Source organism: Sminthopsis crassicaudata, chromosome 3, assembly GCF_048593235.1.
Source record: "Sminthopsis crassicaudata isolate SCR6 chromosome 3, ASM4859323v1, whole genome shotgun sequence".
In the NCBI taxonomy this organism is placed as follows: Eukaryota; Metazoa; Chordata; class Mammalia; order Dasyuromorphia; family Dasyuridae; genus Sminthopsis; species Sminthopsis crassicaudata.
Window position 1 is genome coordinate 9420750 of NC_133619.1, and position 20577 is coordinate 9441326.

General features: G+C 49.8%; 1 protein-coding gene across 1 annotated transcript in view; it reads right to left on the bottom strand.

Annotated features, from left to right (window-relative positions):
* CROCC2 (ciliary rootlet coiled-coil, rootletin family member 2) overlaps nucleotides 1–20577 on the bottom strand; it is a 138383-nt gene that overhangs the window by 20602 nt on the left and 97204 nt on the right. Inside the window, exons 26-28 of the mRNA XM_074297988.1 lie at nucleotides 17669–17836; nucleotides 11049–11391; nucleotides 9929–10131 (exon numbers count right to left, since the gene is read on the bottom strand). Coding sequence (XP_074154089.1) covers nucleotides 9929–10131; nucleotides 11049–11391; nucleotides 17669–17836 — 714 coding nt within the window. The remainder of the gene's footprint in view (nucleotides 1–9928; nucleotides 10132–11048; nucleotides 11392–17668; nucleotides 17837–20577) is intronic.

Genomic DNA, 20577 nt, shown 5'->3' on the forward strand with positions numbered 1-20577 from the left:
AAGCAAAGTTCCCCATCTTATCACAGATAGGTTACTTGAGAAAAAATGATATTAAAAATGATATAAAAAGACACTATAAAGAACATGTATGATTAGAAAGAAAATAGATCAATTGTAGCCAGAATAGAAGATGTGGAGGGCCAGGCTGAGCACCACATTAGTATCCTTCAAATGTGGGAAGGGAAGGGATGTGTTTTCTTAGGAAGATTTAAGAGGTTCCCATTTGCTCTGATGGGAGGTTGAGTACCAGTCTTGATAAAATCACAAATCCAACTATATATCTAATTCTGTCTGTAAAGAGGATGCAGGAATAATATGAGATTTAGCAATATGGTGATGGATGATGGATACAGCCTTGAAATTCTGCTTTGGCCACATATTTGTTAGGTGGCAATTCTCTCTCTAATAACAGATGAGGTATCAGTGAATCTTGCTGGTAGGGTCTCCTGTATCGATATGATGATAGGTCTAAACCAAAAACAGTTCAATAAGCCAAACAGAGCCATCTATATACTTCAAGACTTCTACATCCATGTTTTCATGGGGGTGGACATTCCCTTCAGAGATGCAGACGGCCACCCTTCTGTCTCTTAGTCAATGGTCTTTGGGAATTGCCATGGCTAAGAAATCATCCCCATCCTGCCTATCTTCCGGGGATTCTCTGAACCTTGGCTGCCTTTCAAACCCAGTCCATCACCAAACCTACACTCAAAGTCTTTCTAGCCCAGTAGAACCTGCCAGAGCTTGCTCTCTGCGCTGGCATAGATATTAAAAATCCAGGGTCATGATGAGGCCTTGGGAAAGGGCTCCAGTGGAGGACAAGGTATCACAGAAAAGGCGCCAAAGGTATGGAACAGATAATATATAGTAGGGAAGTTTGAGGGGAAGGGATCTCCTTGGGGCCTATGTGGTCAGGAGAGGCTTCATGAAAACAAAGGAGGAGCTTAAAAAAGAATTTCTACAGGTTAAGATGTGGCTGGATTACATTCCTGGCCAATTCATTGTGGTAGGAGAAGGTAGAATCAGGCTGAGGAATGCTAGGAGTCCAGTCTGGTTAGAATGTAGAACCTGTGAAAGGGTTTAAAAATGGGTGTTGGTCTGCTAAAGTCATGTAAGGTTAGGCTAGAAAAGTAGCTTGGAGCCAGATTAGGAAGGGCCTTACATGCCAAGCTAAGTCATTTGTATTTTATCCTAGAGAAATTAAGGAGTTGCTGAAGATTTGTTTGTTGTTGTTATTTTAAACAGGAGAATGACATGCTAAGACCTGTGCCCTATTTTGGCAGAAGATTATTCTGGCAGCTACAGGGAAGAAAGATTGGAGAGAGAAGAAAATGCAAGGTAAGGTGATAGGGAAAGGGTGATGAGGCTCTGAAATAGGGTGAGTGATGAGAAAGGGAAAAGGACATTGTGATTACCCGACACAATTCCATTCCATTTGGGGAAGAGGATGGACCAAGAGAATGAAATGTGAGGGATAAAGTTCAGGAGATGGAAAAATTGGAAAGCACTCTGAGCCTGGAGGATGGTGCTGCCATCAAGAGAAATGGCATTTGGGAGGAAGAGTAGGGTGAGTTTGTTTTTGTTTTTGGTAGTAAGGGACGAATTTGGGCATGTGAAATTCGAGGTATAAGAAATACATTCATTAGGGAAAACAGAAGTAGTAAAAGAAAGGTGTAAGATAAGGGGAGGGATTTTAAAGGGGAAGGGCTATTTGAGGGAGGTGGTGGTCAGAAGCAAAATACATGAGGAGGAGGGAAGGGGGAAAGGAAAGAGAAAAACATAACTTGGGAATTACAGAATTAGTTATTTTAACTGTGAATGTGAATGGGTTAAACTCTCCCATAAAACAGAAGTGGATAGCAGAATGGATTAAAAGCCAAAATCCTACAATATGTTGTTTACAAGAAATACATTCATTCTGCCTCTTCATCAGGCAGAGGGACTTGCTAAGACTGGAGCTCAGAGGAGAGGTTGAAGCAGTCATGTGATCTGGGGCATAGACCATGATTGCCTTATAATCTGGAATGTGAATTAATAAGTCAATTGAACCAGGAACAGGAATAGGGAAGGATGATGAGCCCATATAGGCTCTAGACTCCTACCTTCTATACCTATAAGTGATGGCAGCAGACTCTACTGCTAAGGGAAATGGGTAGAGAGAAAAAAGAACCTAGGACAGAGCTTGGGTAAGTCCATACTTAGCCAAAGCAGGTCAGTTCTGTAGTAGGAATGAGACAACACAAGGAAGTTTCAATGCTATCCACATTGAAGAGTCATGAAGAGGAAGATGAAAGGCTAACAAGAGTACAGAGAGGCAGGAAGAGAGCCAAGAGAGCAAAACGTTACAGTAAGAGAGCAGAACAAGAGGGAAGAAGAGGTCAAAAAGAAGTAAAGGTGATGAAGGCTGAAAAAGGCCATTGTATTTGGTAATGAGCATGTTGGAGATGATCTGAGCTCTGAGGACCCTTCCATGGTCATGAGGAGGGCAGGTTCAGTATAGAGTGGTGGAAATAGATCTTGGATGATAGGAGGTGGTGAGGAAAAAAATCTTTCTGCAAGTTTAACATTAACGAGAAGGAAAGAAGATAGCTTGAGACGATGAAACAAGGGTCAGATATTTTCTTTCTTTCTTTTTTTCTTTCTTTCTTTCTTTCTTTCTTTCTTTCTTTCTTTCTTTCTTTCTTTCTTTCTTTCTTTCTTTCTTTCTTTCTTTCTTTCTTTCTTGGTAAACAAAGGAGACATGAACAAGATTTTACTCAGAGGAAGAGGACCAAGTTTGTCCAGTGACAGTCAAGTAACTTTTCTTTTTTTTAATCCTAGACCTGTTTTTCTACAGGTCTGATTTCAAAAAGCAAAATGAAACAAAACTCTTAACACCACAAAGATGAGGAATCTATTGTTTACAGGGAACTGGAAAGGAAAAGGTTGTTTTTTTCCCTCTCAGTGCAGGCTGGGTGTGGATGTCCATGAACTTAGCTTTTTAAAAAAAATTATATATAAAATATATATTCTATATCTACACACATATATCTATATTAATATATATATATATAGATACTAATTGTATTTTTATCTCATTGTTTTCATTTTTACTTTCTTACGTATTTTATGTTATGCTTTTAAAAATGTTCTGGTCCTGGGGATAGCTAATCAATTCATCAACCAATACATATTTATTAAAACACCTAACGTGTGCAGACGACTGTGCTTAGGGCTGGGAATACAAAGACAAAGATGAAATCATCCCTACCCTCAAGAATCTTACAGTCTAACCAAGGGAGATTACTATGTATATATGGGCACATATAAAATAGAGACCAGGTATTCTGAGGAGGAAAACACTGGCTTTACTAAGTGGAGGTGAGGAGGAAGTGGATATTAATCTTGGGGAATGACCCAATGCCAAAACACTAAGGCAGGAGAAGGAATATTGTTTGTGAGAAAGCAAGGACAGTTCATTTGGATTGTAGTGTACTCAAGTGTAACAAGAGTACTCAGATGTAACAAAGGCTAGAGTAACAGCTTCCGGCCATCTAGGAAGACTCAGTTGCTGGGGTAGAAATGGGGCATCCTAAGGAAGCAAACATTCAGTCTTCCAAATTGTGAGAGGGAAAGAGAAGAGAGCCGGATGTCATGGGGGCACTAAGCAGCTGAGATTTATGGACAGCAGATTCCAAAGGTGAAGAGAAAGATTGCGTAGGTTCCAACGGCCCCAAAATCAGCTTGGGAGGATAGATGGGAAGCTCTCAGTAATGGAAAGCTGAAGATACAAATAGGTTCTCTTCCAGTGAGGTGGGAAAGGAGAGTCTAAGAAAACCAAATACCAGTTGGAAGCCCCAGTACCTCACACACAGTTAGATGCTTCAAAATGATCGCTGAGTTGGGTTGGGTTGGCTTCTGACCAGATTGAATGGCCAGAGGCACTCCCCCGTTAGGATGTGAGCTCTGTGAGGGCAGGGACTGTGTCTGGCCCTTTTTTGGGTCCTCAGTGCTTAGCAGAGAGCCCAGAACACAGGAAGCCTTTCATAAATGCACGTTGACTTGTTGACCCTAGGAGTTCAGTCATCGGTCAAGGGATGACTGAATTGATCCCTACCTGGGGTCAATCCTCAGGCTCATAATTTTGACAGTTTTATCAAAGACTTAGATGAAGAGAGACTGTATGATTGGGTGGATGCCAAAAGGCTGGGGGCGGGTGAGAGAGGAGCCGTCTCCAGAGTCAGTCCACACTGGAGTTCTATGTTCACTTCCAGGCATCCCATTTTAGGAAGAATATTGACAAGCTAGAGATCATTCAGGGAAGGACTCCCAGGCAGAATGGAGTCTGGAAAAGAGATGACTCAGGAGGGATGCGCTATGTGCTATATATCATCAAATTCAGGATGGGTTAGCCTTGTCCCGCTTGGCTCTGGATGGGTTAGTCTTGTCCCACTTGGCCCAGGATGGGCTAATCTTGTCTTATTTGGCCCAGGATGGGCTAGTTTTTTCTCACTTGGCCCAGGAGCAAATGGAATGGGAGAGTGGGAGCTGCAAAGTGGCAGAGATGGGCTTACTCTCAGGAAACTGTCCCAAAGGGGGCTGGCTGCTACTTTGGAGGGAGTGGTGGGGCCCGTCCCTGAACATCTCCAGGTGCTTGTCACAGCATGGATTCATGCGGGGGCCTTGAAGTCCTTTCCAGATCCGAGGTTCCTGATGTGCTGATCTGGTTCCTCTGTGTCCTGTTCACTTTTTGGTTTGTACTTGCAGTGAAAACATGTGCCCTGTGGGCACCTCCCCCATCCTGGGCAGAGGCCCGAGTCTGGGGCTGCATCCAGCGCCTCAGGCAGGACACGAAGGCCAGGGGAAGGCAGGGTCCTACAGCTTTGGCAGGAGGGCGCATTCCCATCACAGCCTCGCCGGGGAGTTGGGGGGACCAGGGGCATTTGCACCAGGCTGGCTTCTGAGCTGGTGGCAGCTAGGTGGGGTGGGCAGGGCCAGAATGACACAGTGAAGGGACCTCTGGGAAAGGGAGCAGGAGCGGATCAGGAACAGTAGCGTGAGCCACCTCTGCTTGTGGGGAGAGCCTTGCTTCATCTCCACCTGGAGAGCTGGGAGGAGAGGAAGCCTGCCATCAGAGTGGTCTTTCCAAGGCCCCCAGAGGACGGGCATCAAGTCTGCTGTGCCAGAGAGCCTGAATCCTTGCAGGAAGACGCCTAGGCTGGGAAGAGCAAGAGCTTGGTGCTGCCTCTGCCTATCACACAGTAGGCACTTAATAAATGCTTGCTGATGGCTGGCTGGTTAAAAGCTATGTTATTAGGCTATTCTTGGGCCATTAGCCCAGGCTGGATGAGAAGGCCTGGACTTGGAGTGAAGAAGGCCAGGTTCCAAACCTCATCTCACAGGTCCGGAAGAATCCCTCAGCGTTCTGTGCCTTAGTTTGCTTATCTGTAAAAGAGAATGCTGCCCTCGATGGCCTTGCCAGCTCTGCCTCCATGACTTGGTCACAGGATGAGCCCCAAGCTCTGCTGACCTCCCCAGGTTAGCTACTTTGGCCTATGACCTCGAAGTCCCTCTCTGACGCCAAGGGACTCAAGGGCCTTTGACCTTGGGGCCAACAAGCCCTCCCTTGGGTTGTTGCCAACATGGAAGTCTGTTTTAGAGGGAACGATAGAGAGATCCCTGACCAATCTTGCCCCCCCCCCCATTTACTCTTTTTTATTTCCCCTCCAGAGCCTCAGCTTCCTCACTTTCAGACCAGAAGGCGTCCCAAGTCTCCTCTAGCTCTCACTCTCTGATGCCAGGATCCTGAGCTGATGAGCCTCCCTAGGCCTCAGTTTATCCCCCGTAACATGTAGAGGTTGGATTTGGATCCAGCTCCATGAGCTCCGTGAACACCTGGTGGACTTCTTCCCCAGAAGCTGGCTTCTCGGCCCTCCTCCCTTACCTGGGTCCGTGCTCCGAAGAAGCCGCCTCCAGAGACAGAAGGCCAGCGATCACTTCATCTTCCTGAACGTCAGCCATTTTTATCTTTGCTTTTAAAGAGTATTCCTGGGTGGCACAGACCCCCCCAAAGTCACCCCAAGTCACCCCAGTTCTAGAAATGGCCCAGGAATTGGGGTGCTCCTGGAGGGGCAAGGAGTCATGTGGATGGATTTCTCAATTTTTACTAAGCAACCCCAGTAACTCTTCCTCTTGGTACTCTGATGATGGTGCCGGCCCCAGTTTTATTTTTTAAACTGTTGTTATATAAATATTTGTCCGTTTTCTTAAGGAGCACATTCTGGGCAACGAGGCTTGACAGCATAAGGCCAAAGGGAAGCCAGTGGGGCCAGCCAGCGGAGAGCGTTCTTCCCCACACGGCCTGGAGGCCAGCAGAGGGTCAGGCTCCATTGGTTGCTCTGTGTCCAGCCTGGTGGTCTGTGCTTAGCCTGCTGGTCTGTTCTGTGCCCAGCCCAGTGGCCTATTCTGTGCCCAGTCTGGCAGACTATTCTGTGTCCAGCGTGGTGGTCTGTGCCCAGCCTGCTGGTCTGTTCTGTGCCCAGCCTGGCGGACTGTTCTGTGTCCAGCCTGGTGGTCTATGCCCAGTCTGCTGGTCTGTTCTGTGCCCAGCCTGGTGGACTGTTTTGTGCCCAGCCTGTGGTCTGTGCCCAGCCTGCTCATCTGTTCTGTGCCCAGCCCAGTGGCCTGTTCTGTGCCCAGCCTGGTGGATTGTTCTGTGTCCAGCCTGGTAGTCTGTGCCCAGCCTGGCGGATTGTTCTGGGTCCAGCCTGGTAGTCTGTGCCCAGCCTGGCGGATTGTTCTGGGTCCAGCCTGGTAGTCTGTGCCCAGCCTGGTGGACTGTTTTGTGCCCAGCCTGTGGTCTGTGCCCAGTCTGCTGGTCTGTTCTGTGCCCAGCCCAGTGGCCTGTTCTGTGCCCAGCCTGGTGGACTGTTCTGTGCCCAGCCTGGTGGACTGTTCTGTGTCCAGCCTGTTGGTCTGTTCTGTGCCCAGCCCACTGTCTGCACCAGCTCTCTGGTCTGTTCTTCTGGGTCAGGGTGGGGGTGACCCCTCAGCCCGGAGGAAGGGCTGAGGGCTGGGGGAGCCTTCTTGTGCCGGGCAGAGACTCTGCTGAGCTTGGGAGAGTCTCCCGAGTCCACGTCTGAACCACAGGGACTCAGATGGCCCGACAGGGCCTCTTCAGAAGCAAAGTGTCTCAGCGAAGCCCGGGAACAGCCCAGAAGGAGCAGAGCTTGCCTTCAAGTTCCACCTTTTCTCCTGTGTGGCCTTGGGGTTGGATTTCTTGAGGCTGCAGACCAGGCTTTTGTGCTTCCACCTTGCCCCTTCCTCTGGATGCGCCTCAGTTTTCCTACCAGTCAAATCAAGGGCCCGGTCCGGTGATTTCCAGGTCCCGCCCAGCTCCCAATTCCATGATCACCTTGGGGCCGCACCTGTGACTTGGAGTGAGCCCGAGCCGGGGGTGCCATTTTTGTTCCTGGATCAAAGCACTGCCCACAGTGGGGTGGATGGAGAAGGCTTAGGGATGGGGACGCTGCCACAGCCGGAAATCCTCCTGGAGAAGGCGTGGGGGGGGGGGCAGGGAAGGCAGGGGAGCCCAGTGGTTTCTGGGCGGCTGAAGGGTTCCAGATGTCGTCAGCACATTTTGCTTTTTGGGACAAGTTTCTGACTGCCCTACCCTCGTCTTGGCTCTCCTGCCTGGGCCATTGTAAGGGAGCGTTAGGCTCCCCTGGAGTCAGAAGAGAGAAGGGGGGATGAGCAGAGTGTGGCGTCTGGTGGCCTTTGAGCTGGCTGCGCGGGGAGGAGAAGGGGCCATGGGCTTTCCCGGGCAGAGGGGCCCCTCAGCCCCCAGGCAGCCTTCCCGTCTCTGCTCCCGCTTGGGTTTTCCACCTTGCTTCTCCGGGGCCTCTCGTGCCTTGCCCCCTGCCTGGTAACCTGGCCCAGTGCCATGGCGTGAGGGCCCGGCTTGGGTTTCCTCGAGCCTGGAATGCGGGGCCGGGCCCAGGCGTCTGCGGGAGGCCCAGGGAGGAGACGGGCAGGGTCCCTCCTTCCTCCAGCAGTGACTAAGCCGCTTACTGCTTGGAGGAGGCTCCGAGCCATCCCTATCCCACGACTTATCACAGAATAAATACCCGTGACCCGAGGGAGGAATTCTCTGGCGAGCAGGACTGGGCCCTGGGGAGCCTGAGTTTTCAAATGGCTCCTGCCACACGCTCCCCCCCCCCCCCTTCCTCAGATCAGCCCGAGCTCACCCTGCCTAGCTTGGGGTCCAGGGGCTAATAGACTCCCTCCCCTCCTGTGCTCTGGTTTTTCAGGTAGAGAAAAACATCATTTCTTCCCTTGAAAGAGAACCCCCCTCTCAATATCCCCTCCCTTTATGTATCCCTCCCTCAACATTCCCCCTCGCAGCCCGAAGCAGTGTAGGTACCGGTGCCCACCCAGCCTTGGGGATCAGCAAAGTGCCCTGCCTGCACTGCACACTGAATCTCAATTTCTCCCCCAGCCTGAATAAAGGCAGGGAACTGGTGCCCACCCAGCCCTTCAGAGGAGTAAGGCAGAGTGGGGGAGGGGAAGAGGAGGGGGAGGGGAGAGCCCAGCTCTCCCGAAAGCCGCTGCCTTTTGTGGCCCCAGGAATTGGGTGGTGGGGAGGGGGCTTGCACACGCATCCGGATGTGAACAAGTAGGGATGGGAAGGTCTACATTTGGGTGAGTGCACACAGCTCTGTGCACACATGTGTGGCTATGTATGTACCGAGGGCTATGCATGTGCAGTTATGCGTGTAAAATGTGTGCATGTGTATGAAGGTGCAAACGGGAGTGTGCATCCCCGCATGTAAGCGTGTGTGAACATGTGTATAAGAATGGGGTTGTGCACATATTGTGCGTAAGTGTGTGTGAGTGACTGTCGTTCACGGTTTCACCATTTTAGCCTCAGACCGTGGGGACAGTGGAGCGAAGGCAGCTCCAGTGCCACAAGAGCCGATTTCTCCGGGCTGTTCCCTGGGCTGGACAGACCGACTTACACGTTGGCGCCCACATCCTCCAGGCTGGCACCCCTCTCTCCTCTCCTCCTCTCTGCCCCCTTGCCCTTCAGAGTCGGGCTCACCTCCCCTGTCTGGCTCCCCTCAGCTTTGACCACCCGGAGCCAGCGTTCTGGGCTCTCCTGTCCCTGACTAGCATTCTTGGCTCTCCCCTCCAGGAGCAGCAATTTGGTTCTCCCTTCCAGTGCGAGTGTTCTGGATTCTCCCCTCCCGGGCTAGTGTTTCCCTGTTAGGATTACTAAGTGAGAACTCAGGTTGTCTGGATGGTGACAAGGTGAGAATTCAGGTTTTCTGGACAATTACAAGGTGAGAACTCAGGTTGACTTGATAGAGGGGGCAAGCTCATTGGCTGGGGTGGTTCTTCCCAGAAGCCCTTGCATTATCCCACGCCCATTCTCTGGGAGAATAAAAGAGAGGACTCTCAGAGAAAGAAGAAGACTCTCTGCATTACATCAGGCCTGACGGGACTCTCTGCAGGAAGGGAAGTCACTTCTAAGGACAAGAGTTAACAGCAACTGCCTGGAGACAACGGTTCACTACAGGAAGAAGAATCTGTCATAAAGATTTGAGTAGACACAGCAGATCTCTTCCCAGAGAGCGATCCGGCAGCTTCTAGAGACAACAGCTCGCTACATTTCCCCCTCTGCCACACTATTGTTGCGGGTTCCTGAGCCTGAAGGGAGTTCAGAGACCACTGAGCCCAAAAATGCTGGCGCAGGTTTGGAACCCGGGACCTCTGCCTTTGAACCCACCAGTCCTGCCATTGGGCTCCTCTGGTTCCCACCCTCTTACATCCTGGTAAACAGACTATTTGGAGGCAGAGGGTGCTCTCTCCCCAGCGTTCGGAACTGTAAACAGCAGGCACTTAATCTATGTGCACTGGATCGAATCCATAGGACAGCTTCTAGCCTTACCCTCTCTCTTTGTGCCTCCCGAAGGCTCTGCAGGAGCTCTCTCAAGGCTTCCCGAACGACTCCGACATCCATCTCCGTGAGGCCGGGGCTCCCTCGTGGGGGAGAGGGCCACCGGAGTGGAGAACCGGCCTTGCTCCGTTCTGGGGATCCCGGCTGAGAGGCTGGAGTCTCTGTTCCCTCTGCTACTGAAGGGCTCTCGAACCCTGCCGAGGGGTCACAGCTTTAGAGGAAGAAATAGCTGAGGGCCGGCTCCTCTGACAGGAGGAAAGCGAGGGAGCCCAGAAAAGTTACATGGGCCTAAGGCCGCAAGAGAGTGTATCTTTCTGCCCGACTAGAGCGTCCTCAGTGTTGGTTCTGGGCTGTTGTCCAGCCAAGTTCAGGAGGATCACCGCCAGGTTGGGCATAGAACGTTTGGCCACATCGGCTCCCAAAGGCCACCTGCCCCCACCACCCAAGCCAGAGCTCCTAAAGGGGCTAGCTTTAAATCAGTCTGCCGTCTCTCCCAACAGCCTTTCCCGTCTCATCTCTCAGTGTGCGACGGTCCGTCCACTGCTAAGAAGGTTCCAGGGGTGAGTGAACAGGCTGAGTGGGACTCCTAACATTAGGGCCACCCTCTGACACTGGGTGATTACTGGACCACACATCGTCCTCTGGTTAATAAGATAGTCATTCCTCACCACATTCCCTCTCCTCGGTCCTGGAACCAAACCCACACATCCCATGTTAGCGGGAAGGGCACGCCATGGAGCCCTCCACGACTCTCCTCACCAGGAGGTAACTTTCCAATCAAAATGCCCCTCCCAGGCTATCTCCCCTAGAGATGTGGCCCCCACAGGGAGGAGATAGCAAACATTTGAGGTCAAGGTTCTTTGAGATTCACTTCTGCAGTTTTTTTAAGTGCTCCATCCCTCCATCCTTCTATTCCTCCCTCTCTCCTTCCCTCCATCCATTCTCCATCCCTCCATTCTTCTTTCTCCCCCTCCCTCCTTCCCTCCATCCATTCCCTCCAAGGAATTGCCCCTGACCCTCACTTCCTGTTTGGGTGGCCAGTTGGGTAATGGGTGCCCCTATAGGCTCTCCTTTGGCCTTCTGACTAACCGACCCGGCTGGTTGTGCTAACCTTTGGCTGAGGAGGGAGGCCTTCCGCGTGGTGGGCTGAGGCCCAGTCCCCGGCGCAGGACTGAATGCAGCCTGCTCAGCGTGGCCTCGGTTTCCCTCCTGGCTCGTTCAGCCTGGTCCAGCTCCTGCTCCAGGCCATGGATCCGGCCGTTGGCTGCGCTCAGGCGCCTCTGGGAGTCCATGGCGTCTGCGCACACCTGCTTCAGCTTCATCTCCAGATTACAGAGCTCGTCATGGAGCTTTTTCTCATTCCCGTGGCACTCCCGAAGGCTCTCCATCAGCTCCTTCTCCCGGAGCTGGCTCCCCGACTCGGCTTCTGCCAGTCTCCTTTGCAGGCTGAGGATCTAGAGGAACAATCACGGAGCGAGAGAACCATACCTACATTTGCTAGGAACTAAGGAACCAACGTGGCCCAGTGTGGTGAGCCCGTCCCACCTCTCCTGTCCCAGAAGGAGCCGGGGTATCTTGGGGTCCGAACCATTCATTCACTCGACCAACAGAAACTGAACTTCTGTGGAGATGCTTGAGCTCTTGCTGGCCACACTGGATGTCTATCCGGGGCCATCCCTACCCTGTGGCTAACACGGGGCATCGGATTCCCTGCACAAACAGCACCAGCCCGCAAGGCCCGATGCGGGGAATCTGCCCGGGGAAGGAGCACGGCTCCTGTTTTGATCTGGGAGCGTAAACATAGAGCCGTGCCAGGTGAAGCGAGAGTTCATGGCTCGGCAGAGCCCAAGATGCTGACAGGAGTGCGTATGAATTATCCAAAGCCCTGAGGCTTTGGCATCAAGTAGGCGCGTGAGAGAGGCTTCAGGAAGGCTGGTGAGGGGCAAGGTGCCAGTTTGTCTCATGTGACGCCTTCCCCCGGGGCCATGCTGCTCTGATGACCGCAGGCGAGTCACGACACAGTGTGAACCTGGAGACCTCACCCCCCCCTCCCGTCCCCCCCCAACACTTTTTCCAAATGATTCAAGGCTGTGACTTTCTGTGGAAAAATGTCTACCAATGTCAGGGCATGTCCACTGTACAGTGTGCCCCTTGGGGCCAGCTGGTCTTTTAGGGGCGGGCATCGGATGGCCCCTTAAGTGAGCCCAAGGTCCATTGCAGACCACAGATTCCTCTTGACTTGATACATATATGTTACAAATGAACACGGATTCAATGAGAATAGCTTGGGGTTCAAACGTTACAAAGTCTTGAATGGATAATTAGCAAGAGGAGGCTGGATTATCACAGCTGGTAGGCCAGGGCCCCCCTCCCCTGAGAAAGGGACAGTATTATTGTCCTGTCTTCTAGGTACAGGAACATCTATCTCTCTACAGGGCTGGGGAAGACGGCCAGATGTGGCCTCCTCTGGGCAAGGGCTCCACTAATGGAGGGGGTGTTTGTTTGGAAGGAGGGTCTGGGCAGCCTCTAGCTTGGCAACCTCACAGACTGAGGGGACTGAGGGCACAGGGTGAACAATGAGGTGAGAACACAGGAGGAGTTAGGGGGAAAATCAGGATTGGAAAGGGGTGTTGGAAAAAGTTGGGGATCATGACGTGATAAGGCGGGAGGGCTAGTCACTCAGTAATTGAAACTCTTGAAGGTTTGCTGTGTGGGCTCTGCCGCCTCTTAGAAGATTAAGGGTGAGATGGCAAGGAAAGGGGTCGTTGGGCAGTGCAGAAAGGAGAGACCAGTGGAGGCGGTGAGAGGGCAGATCACAGAGCTGGAAAACGGAGTCATCTGGGGAGCGATGGGAGCCCCAGGATGGGGCAAGGAATGAGGCCGAAGTGGCCCGCTCCCAGGGAAGGGATGGAGGCAAGTCTGGGATCATCTCCAGCACAAGGATGGTGGGCAGCCCTCAGGGCTCACAATGAGCCCGCTGGTCTCTCCTCCAGATCATTGTTTCCTTCCTCACGGGTCTGGACAGACAAGAAAAGTCTCCCAAGAGCTCCTGGTGACTGTGTGAAGTTTGAGCAAGTCTGAAAGGTTTGGCTCGTAAAGCCTTCCCCGATCTGGCTCACGCCACTTCTCCAGAATCTTCTAACCTTCCTTCATGAACATGCTAAGCATTGACTGTCCTTTGACCTCCATGGGCCATGTTCTTCCTTCATGCCTTTGGCTGTCGCCATACGGAATACACTCCCTCCTCACCTTTGATTCTCAGAATCCCCAGCTTCCCTCAAAGCTCAGCTCAGGGGACGCCTCCTAAGTGACATCACTCTTATTCTCCAACCCACACACCTGTGTGGGATCTTTCCCCAATTCAATTCAATTCAGCATTGTAGGGACGCATTATTAGTATCTTTCAATAATATATTATATGGGTATATAGCCTATATTATATATATATATATATATATATATATATATATATATATATATATATATATATATACCTATATATGTACATACAGGTATATAGAGGTAATATTATATACCTATACTTCATATATATTACACACACACACATATATATAGCCTATAGTATATATGTACATGTATACCGATATATGTACACATAGCTGTACATAGGTAATACTATATACCTATACTTCATATACACACACACACATACACACACATATATATATTTATACACACACACACATAGCCTATATTACATATGTGTATGTATATACCTATATATGTACATACAGGTATATATAGGTAATACTATATACCTTTACTTCATATAATACACACACACACACACATATATATATATATATATATATATATATATATATAGCCTATAGTATATATGTATATGTATACCAATATATGTACACATAGGTGTACATAGGTAATACTATATACCTATACTTCATATACATATACATATATATACGCACATACATACATAGCCTATATTACATATGTATGTGTATACCTATATATGTACATACAGGTATATATAGCTAATACTATATACCTATATTTCATATATATTACACACACATATGTAGCCTATATTATATATATGTATGTTGTATACCCATATATGTACATACTATATATAGGTAATACTATATACCTATACTTCCTATACATGTATACACACACATATATGGATGAGTATGTATAAACACGTACCTATATACACACACACACATGCATAGATACATGCTCATATGATTATTTTCTGGGAAACTGGATCCCAAAACACAAAATATGAAGCAGTTTGTTGAACAGCTAGATCAGCATTTCACATCTCCTATTCACTCTCTGTTAGGATTACCAGGTGAGAACTCAGGTTGTCTGGACAGTGACAAGGTGAGAACTCAGGTTGACTTGAGAGTGCTCTGGCTCAGACCTTTGGTTCAGGCCTTTAAAGGGAGTTTACACCTTAGGAATTCTAAGAGGAACAAGTTCATTGGTGGAAGTATTCTCACATGCCCATTCTCTGGGAGGATAAAAGAAGGGCAGCATTGGGTCTGGGAGAATGGACTCTGGGATAGAGTTTTGACGCCAGGCAGGCTGAAAGGAGACCAGTCTGATTTGGGGAAGGACAAGAGCTGGAGGAGATTCAGAGCTCCCAAGAAACCTGCACAGAGGAAAAGATTTTACAGATCTCCTCCCAGAGAAGGATTATAATTGAGCAGACGACCAGACCCTCACAATTCAAGAACATTACAACTCTCAGTGTCTGAACAGCTCCCTCCAGGTCACTGTGTCCTGGTAAGCCGGGTCCCAGGAGGGTGCTGCTCTTCCTGTGGTCATCTTGCTGCCAGCCAGCTCCAATTGGGGGACCACCCAGGAGCGCAAACTTCTTGAGCTCGTGAGGCTGCCTCTGAGCCTGGAAATAGCTATCTCCGGATTACTGTTTGATCTTGACTCTATCGGAAGTTCCTAGTGAAAGGATCTCACCTCTCTGAGTGAATAATCTGGATTTCAGTCTAAGCGTTCATACAAACATGACCCCACAGAACGTCAGGCCTTGGAACTGGAAGGGACCCGTGCATCGTCTAGTTCAAGGGTCAGCAACGACTGCCCATTTCTGTATTGCCAGTGAGTTCCTAATAGTTTGTAGAAACTGGGCTGACTTTGAACCTAGCTGGAGTTTGATATCCCCCGGACTAATCCAACCCTTTCATTTTACCAATGGGGAAATTGAGGCTATGAAACAGATGATTCCTCCAAGTCTCTACTGCAGCACAGGATTTGAATTGAGTTCCTTCACTTTCACACCCAACCTCTTTCCATTCTCAAACTATGGTCCCTCAAAGCTTGTAAATCATGGGAGTGAGCCGAGACCAGAGCCTGGAGAGTGAGTGGCTGGGGAGTGGTCAGCAACCCTGCCAGCTTGGGGTCTCAGAGCCATGAGCGAACCCCCTCCCATCTCCCCAAAGCCAGGTGGGACTGAGGCCAGAGATGGCTCTCTCAGGTCCAGTCCGGAGGGAGGGTCTGTTCCGCATCCTGGGAGGTAGCCTAGAAAGGCAAGCACTTGGGGCCAAGGCCACCCAGAGAGTTCCCGTCCCCTTGCCAGGAGAGCAACAAAACAGGGTGGGAGGTCAGTCAGCCTGGGGAGGGAGCACAGGAGGTGAAGCAGAAAGACTCTAAAGGAAGCATGGGATCAGCCGGAGACCCGGGCTGGAGCCAGCCTGGCTGTTCTGCAGCCTCTCTGGAGTCCAAGTCCCGGGCGTGGGCTCCGGGAGACCTGCCATGTGACTGAACCTCAGTTTCCTTCTCTGTAACATGAGGGGATTAGCCTCGGTTTGGTACATGACAAGAAGCGCAACTATTACATAGATGTGTAAATAAAACTACATATAGGGCTATATGTCACTAAATATATATTTATACACACATATACATGTAAATATCCCCGTGTACACATGCACACATGTACATCGTCTCCCCCAGCCAACCTGTAAGCATCGGAGGGTAGAGACGATCATTTTTGCCTGTTATCCCCAATGCCAAGCCTAGGGACCTGCACATAGTAGGTGCTTAATAAATGCTTGTGGCTTCCCTGACTCTCAGGTACCTTTCAGCTCTGACATTTTGGATTCCCTCCATGTTGGGTTGGTCAGTGTTGGCAGAAGACTGGACAGATCAAGTGCTGTGTCATCGTGCCCTGTCCTGTCCCTCACTCACCGAGGGAGGTCATGGGACAGAGGCCCTAGTGCCTCCCGAGCCCCCCTTCTAGGGACCATGGCCAGGGGGTGTTCCAGGAGGATCCCTAATGTTCCCCAGCAGAGACGAGTCCCGTCACAGGGAGCTCAGGCTGAAGCGGAGACCCCGCACCCCGTCCAGTCCAAGTCCCTCAGTTACAACTGAAAAAACCCAGGCCCAGGCAGGGAAGTGACTTATGTAGGATCACTTAGCATGTGAGGGACCAAACTCAGGTCTTCCACTCCCATCCCTCTCTGCCTTCAAAAATGCTCCGTAGCTTACAGAAAACCATCCCATACTCTGCCAACCTAGAATTGCGTAGAGATTCCCTGTCACTGACAGACTTATAAAGTAAGTCACCTAAAGCATCTTTGCCTTGTCCAAGGTCACACAGATAGAAAGAGGCAGATTAAAACCTGAACCCAGCTCCACCGAGTTCCCCTCAGCTGTGTTTCTGTGAACCCCGTGATAAGGTCACTCAGCAGCTCAAAGACAATCATATTGGGATTCAAAACCAGGCCTTCTGGCTCTCCAGTCAGCTTTCTGTCCCTTCCCCAACTTGGTGAGGGCAGGAAGAGAGAGAGGAAGAAGAGGAAGAAGAAAAGGAAGAAGAAGAAGAAGAAGAAGAAGAAGAAGAAGAAGAAGAAGAAGAAGAAGAAGAAGAAGAAGAAGAAGAAGAAGAAGAAGAAGAGGAGGAGGAGGAGGAGGAGGAGGAGGAGGAGGAGGAGGAGGAGGAGGAGGAGGAGGAGGAGGAGGAGGAGGAGGAGGAGGAGGAGGAGGAGGAGGAGGAGGAGGAGGAGGAGGAGGAGGAGGAGGAGGAGGAGGAGGAAGAGGAGGAGGAGGAGGAGGAGGAGGAGGAGGAAGGAGGAGGAGGAGGAGGAGGAGGAGGAGGAGGAGGAGGAGGAGGAGGAGGAGGAGGAGGAGGAGGAGGAGGAGAAGGAGGAAGGAAGAAGAAGGCGGTTGATGAGGAGGAAGAAAGAGGAGGAGGAGGAGGGGAAGATGAGAAGTAGGAGAAGAGACAGAGGGAAAGAGGCCCCTGTAATGCTGTTAGGACTAATTCAGCCCCTTGATTCTGGAAAGAGTCTGAGAAGCCTCTGGCCATGAATTAAGCACTTTTTATGTGACAGGCTCTGTTCTAAGTTTGGGGCATGCAAAGATAAAAATAAAACTTCTGACTTCAGGAAACTTACATTCTGATAAATAAAAATAAAGTAATGGACAGGGGAAGGGTGGGACCAGACTCTCATTCTCCCCCTTTCCTCCTCCTTCTCCTGTTCTCCCTCCTCCTCCTCCTCTTTCTCTTCCTCCTCCTCCCCTTTTTTCATCTTCTCTCCTCCTTCTCTCCCTCTGTCTCTCCTGACCCCTACTATGGCCCCTCTATTTCCTTTCCCACCCCCTTCTTTCCTTCTCCTTTAGTCCTTCCCCCTCCTCACCACACTCTCTCACTTCTGCCTGCCCTTCCCTCCACCCCAGGGGGCGAAGGCCCTATGGGGATTCCTCAGGGAGTCGCCTTCTCACCTCCTTTCGAGCCCGCTCCCAGCTGGCTTCTGTCTCCACAACCTTCTTCTGCAGCTCGGCAGATTGCCTCTGTGCCCGCTGCGCCCGCTGCTCCTCCTGTGTAACTCGGGCCTGGAGGTCACCCACCTCCTTGCATTTCTTCTCGTTCTCCCCTTCCAGGGTCTTTATCTGTGTGAATGACAGAGGCTCACTGACCGGGCACCTTGGAGCACCCACGAACATCCCAGCCAGCCAGGAAGCAGGGTGGGGGGCAGTGCCAAAGCCCCTCAGAGAGTCTGGGGGCCCATCATTCAGTTTTCCGCATGAACACCCCAGCAATCAGCAACCTACAAAGTAAGCCTTGATTTATTGTCTTTAGTCTAGACCTAAGAAAGCGATGAGGAAAATGTGAACGGTGCAATTAGACATAAAAGTGTTTCTCCCAGGATCCCATTGTTCAGAGTGCCTCGGACATGGGATTTGGTCCAGCAAAAGGGCCTTAAGTGGGATTTGAGAGATGGTCATTGGGTTAACGCAGCGCTCTGGGAAATGTTTAACAACCGGATCTCATGAAGGATCAGTTACTATTTATGAACCGCTTCAAGAGTTGCAAAGTACTTTACATATTTGGATGTGATTTCATTAGAACTTGGAAGTAGGTGCTATTCATTTTATTCTTTATTTTACAGAGAGAAACCTCAGAGCCTCAGAGAAGTCAAGTGATTTCCTCCAAGGAAGGATTCTGACCCAACTTCAGCTCCCTCATGATCCTGCCTTGGGCACACAGTAGGGATTGTGTGACTGGTCAGATAAAGTGGTGGTCGTGTGATTGGTTAAACAGTGCTTATGTGACTGGTCAAATAAAGTAATAGTTGTGTGACTGGTTAAATACTGGTTATATGACTGGCTAAGAGGTGGTTATGTGACCAGTTAAATAGTAGTGATAGGATTGGTTAAACAGTGGCTGTGTTATTGGTTAAGTAGTGGTTATGTGATTGGTTGAGTAAAGTAGAGATTGTGTGATTGGTTAAATAACGATTGTTTAATTGATGAAGCAGTAGTTATGTAACTGACTAAGTGACTGGCTATGTGACTGGTTAAATAGTAATTAGGTAAATAGTAATTATGTGACTGGTCAAATAAAGTAGTGGTTTTGTGACTGGTTAAGTAGTAGTGATGTGACTGATTAAGTACTGGTTATGTGATTGATTAAATAGTAGTTATATGGCTGATCAAGGAGTAGTGATGTGACTGGTTAATTCGATATTGTGCAACTAATTAGGTCATGGCTATATGACTGGTTAAATGGTGGTTATGTGACTGGGTAATAGTTATGTGACTAGTTAGGTAAAATAGTACTTGTGTGACTAGTTAAGTGTTGCTTATGTGAGTGATTGGGGAACGACACATAATATGATTGGTGAAGTACAGTTATATGACTAATTAAGGAGAGATTGTGTAGCTGGTTAAGTATTTATTCTTTTTGTGCCTCAGTTTCCTCCTTGGTCAAATAAAGAAAAAAACCCTGACCTTCCATGGGTTTTTGTTAGGCTCAAAGGAGTAAAATTATGCCAGCTGTACAGGGCCAACTAAGGGTGGATTGTGATTATTGTGATTGTTGTTTGCTGTCTGGAGATGCAAAGCCGAAGCAGCCTCTGTCCTCACAGGGCTTCTGTCCTATCTCCGATCTCTCCATGCGGGGATGCTTGACGTCCCTGTCACCCATCCAACATCAGTTAGAAAACTGGCAGGGATGCGGGGCAGCTCTAGTTACTGAAACGTTCTTTCCCAGGCTTGAGCCGAAGTCCATCTCCTCGCAGCCTCCACCCACTGCTCCTGGTTCAGGCCTCTGGAGCCCAGCGGAAGGAGGCCACTCAGCTTCTCCTGACAGCCTTCGACCACTTGAAGACAGCTTCGAGCTCCCCCCAAGTCTCTTCCAGGCTCAACACCAACATTGTTCTTCTCCCTTGAGGGGAAGGCGAGCTGCGCCTGCTTGACAAATCTGGTTCTGATTACGAGTGCGGGCCAAATTAACGCTCTTTTTCCATGGTAGTTATGTGTTAATCCCCAGATCGTAGCTGTTCTGTTGAAAAATAGGGACCATCCTTGCTATTCCATGGAGTGCAGACCTGCCTCGGAAGGTGGACGGACGGCTGCTCTTTGGGATCCACCTTCCTCCTGCTTATTCTGTCTCCCGTCAAAGAGAGGCCTCCCCAGGAGCCCAGCTCAATGGCATAAGGTCTGACTGCTGACTGCAGATTTTGTGGGAAAACTCTTGGATCCACTAAGGACAACGTCTCGGAAGGTCAGAGGTCCGAGCCGTTCCTTGAGAAGGAATGCCATCCACTTGACAAGGGGGCGGCTAGAAGGGGGCCCTGGTTCTGAAGTCAGATACTCAGCATTCACAACCCACCTCTGATGCTGATTCCTCTACCTGGGCCTCAGTTTCCCCATCTGTTAAAGGAGATGGCCTTGTGAGGTCAGTCCCAGCTCTAAAGCTGTGATCATAGATGTCCTTGAGGCTCTGCTTAAAGACCCCCCTCAGTTCAGGGGAACCCCTTTTTTTCCTGAGGTAGTTCTTTCCACTTAGGATAGTATCAAGTTTGAGAAAGGTTTTTTTTTTTTTTTTTTGTTTACCACTACCAGACTTAAATCTGCCTCCAGATATCTTCTCCACCTTGTCTCTTGCTCTTCCCCTTGGGGCCAGAAAGAACAAACTCAATTCCTTTTTCTCATCACAGCAAAGGCAGGACTGGCCCAGTGGGCACTTCATGAGTTAGAGTGCTTTAAGAATGATAGAGCACTTTCCTCACTGGTATGGGGGTGGGGCTCATCACTGATGCCCTGAAGACCTTCTTCAGTGTCCCGAGAGTCACCTCTGCTCATTTATCTGGAGCCTCAGGTAGGGGCTCTGAAAAGGACATAGGAAC